This window comes from Dermacentor silvarum, chromosome 1 (assembly GCF_013339745.2).
Source record: "Dermacentor silvarum isolate Dsil-2018 chromosome 1, BIME_Dsil_1.4, whole genome shotgun sequence".
Taxonomy (NCBI): domain Eukaryota; kingdom Metazoa; phylum Arthropoda; class Arachnida; order Ixodida; family Ixodidae; genus Dermacentor; species Dermacentor silvarum.
The window spans coordinates 441,402,956-441,412,080 of NC_051154.1; the positions used below are offsets into that span (position 1 = coordinate 441,402,956).

General features: G+C 47.3%; 1 protein-coding gene and 1 pseudogene across 1 annotated transcript; one reads left to right on the plus strand and one right to left on the minus strand.

Annotated features, from left to right (window-relative positions):
* The first annotated feature begins 2,865 nt into the window (after positions 1-2,865).
* On the plus strand, positions 2,866-5,873 carry LOC125944156 (uncharacterized; annotated as a pseudogene).
* Positions 5,874-6,119: 246 nt separating this feature from the next.
* On the minus strand, positions 6,120-8,816 carry LOC125944158 (uncharacterized). Its single transcript, XM_049664358.1, has 3 exons — positions 8,725-8,816; positions 7,734-8,001; positions 6,120-7,175 (listed from the first exon to the last, which is right to left on the minus strand). The coding sequence occupies exons 1-3, from the start codon at positions 8,814-8,816 to the stop codon at positions 6,783-6,785; spliced, it is 753 nt and encodes a 250-aa protein (XP_049520315.1). The 3' UTR covers positions 6,120-6,782.
* Positions 8,817-9,125: the final 309 nt, after the last annotated feature.

Below are 9,125 nucleotides of genomic sequence, written 5' to 3' on the forward strand. Positions count from 1 at the left end.
ACGGACGGACGGACGGACGGACGGACGGACGGACGGACGGACGGACGGACGGACGGACGGACGGACGGACGGACGGACGGACGGACGGACGGACGGACGGACGGACGGACGGACGACGGACGGACGGACGGACGGACGGACGGACGGACGGACGGACGGACGGACGGACGGACGGACGGACGGACGGACGGACGGACGGACGGGACGGGACGGGACGGGACGGGACGGGACGGGACGGGACGGACGGACGGACGGACGGGACGGACGGGACGGACGGACGGACGGACGGACGGACGGACAAAGAACTTTATTGGTGGTCCTGAGGAACCGCTTTAGGGTACCTCCCTTTTCAGGGAGTCCCCGTAGCCGTCGCGGGCCGCACCCACGTCGGAGTCGGAAGATCGTGGTCCTCCGCCCTGTCGCAGGCCCTCTGGACAGCCCGTAGTTGCTCTGAGAGGTCGCCGCTCTTAAGAGCTGCCTCCCAGTCCGTTAGAGTGGTAAGCGATGAGCTGCGTAACGCAGGGCATTGCCAGAGCATATGAGATAAAGAGCAGTACGCCTCCCCACAGCCTGGACAGTGGGGACAGTGGGACTTTAGGCGCGAAGTGACAGAATCGGCCCCTGGAGGGGAACGACCCCGTTTGGAGCATGTGAAAGGCCGACGATTGTGGTCTAGTGAGTTTAGGATGTGGTAGCGGAAATGCCAGTCGTGGCTGTTGCACAGAGGCGCAGTTCCTGAGAGAATTAACGCACGGGTGTTAATAAGTGCTGCTTAATACGTTCCTAGCTGTCATTTTGGGGCCACCCGTAAATCAGCTAACTTGATTCAGACACGGAAAACTTTGTTTGACAGTCTCACCATGTTTGCAACCCATTAAAACTGGGTGCCCCATGTGGTACCACACTTATCTTCAACGAACGCAACAGACCTGCACATATCTCTACGTGTATGTGAGACATAGCGTTCCTTTATTGTTTCATTATGGTCGTTATTAATGCACCGGATAACTCAGAGCAACCGTTTATAATATACAAGCTGTTGAGTTGAGCGGTCATACATTTGGGGACGGCATTACATTTATGTATGAAATATAGGATAAGCGTAACATGTTTTTCTCGGAAATCAGACTCGAGAATAAGTTGACACCCCTAAAAAAAGCCGAAGAACGCAGCCACCTGCTTTTTTTAAAACAAATTTTTCAGTTTTACGTGGTAAAACCACGATATGATTATGAGGCACCCGGTTTAGTTTTCACCACCTGGAATTCTTAACGTGCACACGAGTGTTTTTTCATTTCGTTCCCATCGAATTCCGCGACCTGGATTGAACCCGCGAGCTCCAGTTTGCAGCGCAACGCCGTATCCACTATACAGCCACTAATTAGGCTACCGCGCAGGCTTTCTTTCTTTTCTTTTTTTCCTTTTTGAAGTATCGACTAGAAAAAAAAATTCTACGTACGGCGTATGGCCAAAGATTAGCATATAGAATGACAAACTAAAACCGCTTTCGGCGCTCGAAGTCCGACCGCAATCAATGACCCCGTACTAATTACTCCGCATTCCGTTACGCGAGGAAGGCAGAAACTTGAATGGAATGTTGCGCTGCAGTTTACTCTTGATTTTTTTATCTATAACAATGCTTCCCGTAAATCTGAGTACAAGGCGCCGGATGAGGCAGATATGCTTTACTTGTTTGAAGCGGCAAGCAGGAAGGTTACATATGTTTCTTCGTCTGCGTTTCGCAAGAAATACTGATGGAAAACTATATGCGCAACAATACACACGAGAGATACATGCGGCTTGAAGAAAGACATAAATATTTGTTCTCGAAAGGGAACCGTACAATAACTTAGTAGAATGAAAGCCGACACTGTGGCCGCAATGCACGCGCAGTCACCGAGCGGCATTAAAAAAATAAAATAAGTAAAAGAAAGGAATTTATTCTTAAGGCATAAATGCATGTCATATGCAATTATGAACACCATTTGAGCGGTCTGAACGCAAATACCAGCGCGCAAAGTAGTACGAATGACCCTGCCGAGCATACTGCTCGGCAGGGTCAGCAGTTTCCAACGGCGCGACCTTGATGCGGCCCAATCCACTTCGATCGCAGCGCCGCCACAGTATTTTTCCACGTCGGGCGCCTCACCAGGCCCCGGAAACTCGCGAGTTGTGCTGTGCGTGTGGAGAGGAAGAGGAAACGGCTGAACACCTCATACTTTCCTGTAAAGGGCTTAACCCTACAGTGCAAATCAATGGGGCTGATTTTTTCAAAGCATTGGGGTTTAGGGACAGTGAAGACAAAGCAGACTTTAAGCGGGTAGAAATAACCAAACGGAGGCAAGGAGGATTAAAAAAATTTAATCCTCCTTGAACGGAGTTTATCTGATTGGTGGTTAAAATCAAGGCAGGGGTGAAATTTCATCCACCACAAAGTACAAAATATGTTAATAGTCATGGCTAAGTGCGTGCCACCGCCCGATTTAAAGGGTTCAGCCCCATTCATCCATCCATCCATCGAGTGGAATCGGTGGCCGAGTGGATCCAACGCCTCCTATAGGATTCATTGGTGGATCTCAGCGTAGCAGGAGCAGCATACCAAAGAATAAGTTCAATTTTTGTTTATTTTATTTGGTTGATAGAAGTGTTAGGTTGACCGAGCTATCTATATATATACATAACTTGCAACTACGTCACACCGCGGAACTCTGGGATACGATCTCGCAAGGCGCCGCCATTACCGAGCACATTGCGGCAGACGACACAGCGCCAAGGCTTTCTCATTTCCCGTCGACGCCGTACGTCGCAATGGCGATTTGTGCAATATTTGGCTGCAGTACGAGAAGTAAGTGCAAATCGCATGAAAAGGGACCAGACTCGGGGATGTACTGTTTGCCTAAGGTAGTAACAAATCAGTGCGACCGCACAAAGGCGCTGTCCGAGAAGCGGAGAGGTACTTGGCTTGCGCGCATCAACAGGAAGGACCTTAAGACACTGAGCAACCTTCGTGTATGCAGGCATCATTTCATTACAGGTAAGTTGTGTTCGCAAATCTCCCCATCTTTGCGCTCAGCGTATCACCGCGGAGTTGATGAGTGCTTACTGCGTTATGCGCGAGGCAAATGTTTGTCAATGCACCGAGTTGAATGTAGCGAACGTACCTTGCTTTTTCAGGGAGGCCGGCTAAGCTGTTTGACGAAACAAACCCCGACTGGGCGCCAAACAAATTATTGGGCCATGGATGCGAGCAGCAGTCGGCGGCGACGAAATCTGCGCGGTTTGACCGCCGTAAAATGCGTGCAGCGAAGAACGCCGCTGTTTCTGCAGTGGGCGCATTAGGTGAATCGTGCGAAGCCGTTGCACCAAGCATGGGCAACACCATAATCTCGGACGCTGCCCACACGGAGGAACCGAGTTCCCCAGTCCACAGTGCTTCACCAGACTGCAGTTTTACTGCCGCCGACAGAGGTTTGTTAACTAAAACTCGTAATACCTGCCCATTTTCTATTTTTACATAAAATTTACGACTATTTTTGCCATAGCTTTCGCAGATGCGGCCACACAGACGGACGTGACCGTCGCGGACCTGAAGGCGCTGGAGGAAGACAATCGGCGTCTGACTTCCGAGCTTCACGCATTAGAGATCCAGAAGAGCCAGCTTGAAATTACAGAGTCATCACTGCGTGAAGACCCAAAGAAAGTTTGCTTCTATACTGGGCTTCCTAGTTTTACTGTTCTGTTCGCCATCTATCAGCTGATAGAGGTGTCTGTGACACATACTCCACAGCGCTGCCTTGACAAGTTCCAAGAATTCATTGTGTTTTTGATGAAACTGGAATGGAACTTCCCACTGCAGGACCTTGGCTATCGTTTTGGAGTGTCAGACTCAACCATAAGCAGCTTATTTGAAAGATGGCTACATGCCGCAGGCGGCTGAAAGCAACTATTGCGTGGCCTTCACGAGATGAAATTTGTAGAACAATGCCACAGGCATTCTATGACTCTTTCGGTAGAAAGGTAGCGGTCATAATAGATTGCTTTGAGATCAAAATTGAACGACCATCCTCACTACAGCCGAGATGCGAGACGTGGTCCCAGTATAAGTCGAGCAATACAGCAAAATACTTAATAGGCATCTCTCCACAAGGGGTAATCACATTCATATCTGAGGGCTGGGGAGGTAGAACATCTGACAAACACATCACCGAGAACTGCGGAATTCTGGACAAGCTGTCACACGGTGATGTGGTTCTCGCGGACAGAGGGTTTGACATTGCCGATAGCTTAGCTCTGTACTGTGCAAAGCTCCACATCCCTGCTTTTACCAAAGGCAAGAGGCAACTGTCGGCTTTGGAGGTAGAGACTACAAGGAAGATTGCAAATGTCAGAATACATGTAAAAAAGGTGATTGGTTTGGTGCGAAACAAGTATGTCATAATGAAAGCTCTTCAGCCAGTTAGTTTTGCAACGCGTAAGGAAGGTGACAGTGTTTCACCGTTAGACAAAATAGTTACAATATGCTGTGCACTGACAAATTTTTGTCCATCTGTTGTGCCTGCAAATGCGGAATAATTTTTTCCTAAATGCCTATTTCTATTTGTGTGCTCATATTTCTTCCTGTCCCGCTGTCCGTGAGAACCACATTACCGTGCGACAGCTTGTCCAGAATTCCACAGTTCTCAGTGATGTTTTTGTGAGTCAGATGTTCTATCCCCCATGCCATTGCTTAAAATTTAAAATTATGGGGTTTTACGTGCCAAAACTACGATCTGATTATGAGGCATGTCATAGTGAGGGACTCCTCAAATTTGGACCACCTGGGGTTCCTTAACGTGCACCTAAATCTAAGTACACGGGTGTTTTCGCATTTCGCCCCCATCGAAATGTGGCCGCCGTGGCTGGGATTCGATCACGCAACCTCGTGCTCAGCAGCCTAACACCATAGCCACTGAGCAACCACAGCGGGTAAAAGAAAGGTGCCATCAGCACTTTGTGTTCCCTCCCAAGTACTGACCGAGCCCAATGCTGCTTAAAATTGTGTTAGACTGTGTTAGATATACACAACATGTGAAGATTCCCTAAAACTTTCTACAAAATAAAAGTACTGGCTTATTTTGATGTTACATGTATCGAAGAGAACAGCTATCAAAACCTAGTAAAAAACATCTAATGTACAAACTACAGCTCACCTTTCTTTTGCTTTGGTTCAATGATGCTTTTTTTTCATTTTTCTCTGTACCTGTGTTCTTGAATAGTTATTCGCTCCGCCAGTGTGTGCTGCACTTGTATGATGCTGTGTATGTATTTGTAATACATAACTCTAAAAATATGCCGCAGTGATCCCTGTTTGACCATGTGTATCCTGTTTTCTTAACTTCTTTTGGTTGAATGACTTTTCACGTGTTATTTCCCAATAAACTTTTTTATCATTGACCAATTTTAGTAAATTCTACATATATATATATATACTCCCCCCACCACCATATGTAATACCCCAAACAGGGGCCTTTAAATTAATAATAAATGATGAGCAATGCAGGCCAACATATCATTTTCTAAAATATTTTATTACCTCTACTAATAATGATTCAATTTGAATTTTTGTAGCAAAACATTTGAGTCAGTTACGAGATGGCACCCTGCAACTTCCAGGTATATAATTGTGCATGGTGAGGGACCTTTCAAGAGGTGCTGTTTAGGCATTTAACAGAACACACTACTCGGGACATTTTTCTGTAGAACAGTCTGAACAAAACCATGTCTACTGCCTTGGTACCCGCTTGATTCCAATGCAAGTGTAGTGAAACCACCTGTAAGGGCAATTTTCACCATCACAGGCCAACATCTTCCCAATTTCTGGGCCTCTGCAGTAGCAGAATGCAGCAGCTGAACCACCACTTTCAGCTATGGCTTTACCTTTCTTTGAGAAAAATTCTGCGAACAGTTCTGGCAGCACAACATGCGTGAAAAAGTGGGTTGCCTTCGGCAAAATCTCATTAAAAAAACTGCATCTTCCAACACTCTTTCAATGTGGAGTGACCTTGGTGTCCACAGAACAAAATCACAATATTTTACACGACACACTGCGATCTGTGTTTGAACTTGGAAATAATATGCATGAGTTCTTTTCAAGCCAAGCCTTCCATTGATTTGTTCAAGACAACAGTTAGGACTGTTCAATGTGTCTAGAATGTCACAATGCGCTGCAGAATACGGACACTTCACTTCAACAATGCCATCACCGCCGCACGCACAACTCGTAAATGAATCGGGGCTAGCTGCAAGGTGTGGATGCTTCACACACAAAAAAACACCAGTCTTTCTAAGAACAAAATCCTTATGCTGTTGCACTGCTTTGGCCTTGTAGCTGGAAAGGGCAGCATTCTCATGTTGCAGTCCCCATTCGGTTGCCGCTGATGAAAATTTGTGCTTCTCGGGGTAACAAATTCGCTTTACTAAACTCACTGATGGCTGGCTCACACTTGTCGCGCAGATGCTTTTCATTAGAGATGCTGTTATTCTCCCAGCTCGGTATGTGAACCACTTCAAACATTTTGACTGTTCTCTCGTGTTACTCTCAACACGAGTCACCATTTCTTCAGTTATTGTAAGTTCATGAAATACCTTTTCTGCGCGCACTACTAAGGCTGGCAAATCTTCTGTTCTGGCTTCTACGCTTCCTAGACTGCGAAGAAGACAAGGCTCATTCACTTTCGGTGGATGAAAGTTCGAACTGTACTTTGGGTGCACCATAAATAATGCAGGATTAGCTCCAGCATCTGCTATCGCAGCATAGCACCGTTCGAGTTCATCTGGCGTTGGACCAAGAACTTGTGGCACTGGTCGGGATGGCTGACGGGTGTCTGGAGAATGGATGTGGATGGTGCCCATTCTTTTTTCTTGGCCTTAGATGACGAAAAATCAATGTCCTGCAGCCGTTTGAACTCCGTCATAGGGCTGTGTGCAGGAAGCCACACATTGCTCTTGTCTGTGCAAGTTGCTGAGTCCCTAATCCGCACTGCTGTTTCCACAGCAAAGAGAGTCGCTCCCACGTGAGAGCAAGCCTCTCCTGCACCAGCCATACAAGTACAGTGTGCAGTAATAATACTGCCATCGATATCTGCCAACAGCCAAACTTTCAGCGGTGCCTCCCGCAGACGCTGAGAATGGTTTACCTGCAGGGAAACGGTCAAAACAAAATATCGGTCACAGCCTCCTTCACTCTGTCAGCAAACACATGAAATCGTTTTTGTTTTTTCTATTCCTCACAACAGTTGTTCACTCTTATGTTCGGCTGCAAAGCAAAGAAAAAAAATGTGGTGACTGAGCATCACAATTGCTGTTTGCAGTGTTGTTGGCTGACACAAAGCTGGTAATGATCATGCACAAGTTTTGAAATTAGCTGTCGTGCTCCTGTTGCAGGCAATCCCAAGTAATTTAAGGAAAAGAACAGGGACTCAGGGGCAGTAAAAAATACAGTTCGGCAGTAGACACACTAAAGCTGCTTTCCTTTAACGTCCCGTAACTTTTAAAACAGAAGTGTTCATTTTTTTTGCTTTCACTCTGCGTTGGCTCATTTCTGATCCAGATTGTGAAATTCGCTCGGCGACATCGCCGCGTGGCCCACGCGAGTTGAAGCTCCAATTTCACTTAGGCTGATGTATGTCCTTTATGTGGTTATTACTGTTTTTTCTTTTATCACAGCTATGAAATGCGGAGTGCATTCAACTCACCTGGCTAAGCAAGACAACTCGCTTAGACGGCAACTTCTTGGCAATGAGGTTCCGGACCCATCCGCTGGTGAAGTAGTTGTGTGAGTCGAGCGACTTGTAAGCCTTCATCTGATCTAATGAAACATAACTTGTTGACAACACGAGATAATTTATAATGTCAACATGAGTAACTGGTGGTAGCAGGCTTGCATTAACAGCGGCTTGCGCACCAAGTGGTAGCTGATATGGATCCACGCCGTCACATAGGGCGATATTTAAAGACGATAGTCTTTCTTGGGGAACTTAGACGCTGAAAATTTGGTCTGTCTGTCTGTCTGTCTGTCTGTCTGTCTGTCTGTCTGTCTGTCTGTCTGTCACCCGATTCAGCCACCCGGCCAAAGTTGGACCACTTGCTTACCGCCCACACTACGTAAACTGGTACGGCTGTTCATACTTGTGAACGTTATCGATCACAAAGTAAATATTACGCATATCTGAGGCGCAACATCACTAGGTAAGTATTAGGAGGTGTGTTCCTTTAATAGAAAATACATAGATACGTAACTCTAAAGACCCTAGTTTCTTAAGCTGCGCTGAAAATGCCATGCTATGCGCGCCGACGAACGACGTTCCCCGACTGCGCGCCGACGAGCGCCCTCTGCCATGGAGGAAGGAAACCCTCTGCACAAGCTCATGTTTCCCGATGTATTGCCAGATGGCGTCCATGTTTCACGCAGCGCCTCCTCAATTTTATCAATGCCAGCCAGATGCGGCCGATTCAACATAAAGGAAGCGCTGTCTAAGGCAGGGCAAAACATAAATGGCCGCTTGATGAAATATTGCGGTAAAATGAAATCTGTTCAAACAAACCTCCATTGCATTTATCATGCCAGGACGGAAATGGTACGAGAACAGCATCACGGGTGGCTGCGGATCAGACCAGCACTCATGTAGTACGGCCGGCAGAAGACTATCGTCTTTCGACGACATTTGCAGCGAAGCACGCAGATACGCGGCAATTTTTTCTTTGTACCTGGCCCGCGTTGGTCCCACAAGTTCATCAAAGTATGCAGGACAAAGTCCTGCACAATTCTCCTTCGCCATACGCGCAAGGCAACCGGTTAAAGTATGCGTACTAAGCAAAACGATCCACCTAGCTAGCGGAGGTAGCGGAGGTAGCCGGATAGCGAGATTGCCGTAGGGCTTACCGTGGGGCTTTGTTCAGGTATTTTGGCGGGCTTTCTCGTCAGGTGGTCGGGCGGGCGATGGAGCGGCATGCTAGGGAAGTCAGGGGTAATGTCGAGCTGGTGCAGTGCGAGGAGTGCAAACGTTGGTGTTATTTGGACGAGACGGACTTCGCAAGCTTAGCCGACGCTGAGGAGGCCAGTTTCGCGTGCAGGCTGTGTCAACGAT

What these genes read in the sequence shown, in the direction of transcription:
- LOC125944158 (XM_049664358.1), bottom strand. Translation starts at nt 8,816, where the DNA reads ATGGCGAAGGAGAATTGTGCAGGACTTTGTCCTGCATACTTTGATGAA. An exon ending in TACAAAGAAAAAATTGCCGC is followed by an intron (nt 8,002 to 8,724) that starts GTATCTGCGTGC and finishes TCCCCAAGAAAG; the next exon opens with ACTATCGTCTTTAAATATCG. An exon ending in GAGTTGTCTTGCTTAGCCAG is followed by an intron (nt 7,176 to 7,733) that starts GTGAGTTGAATG and finishes GTTTCCCTGCAG; the next exon opens with GTAAACCATTCTCAGCGTCT.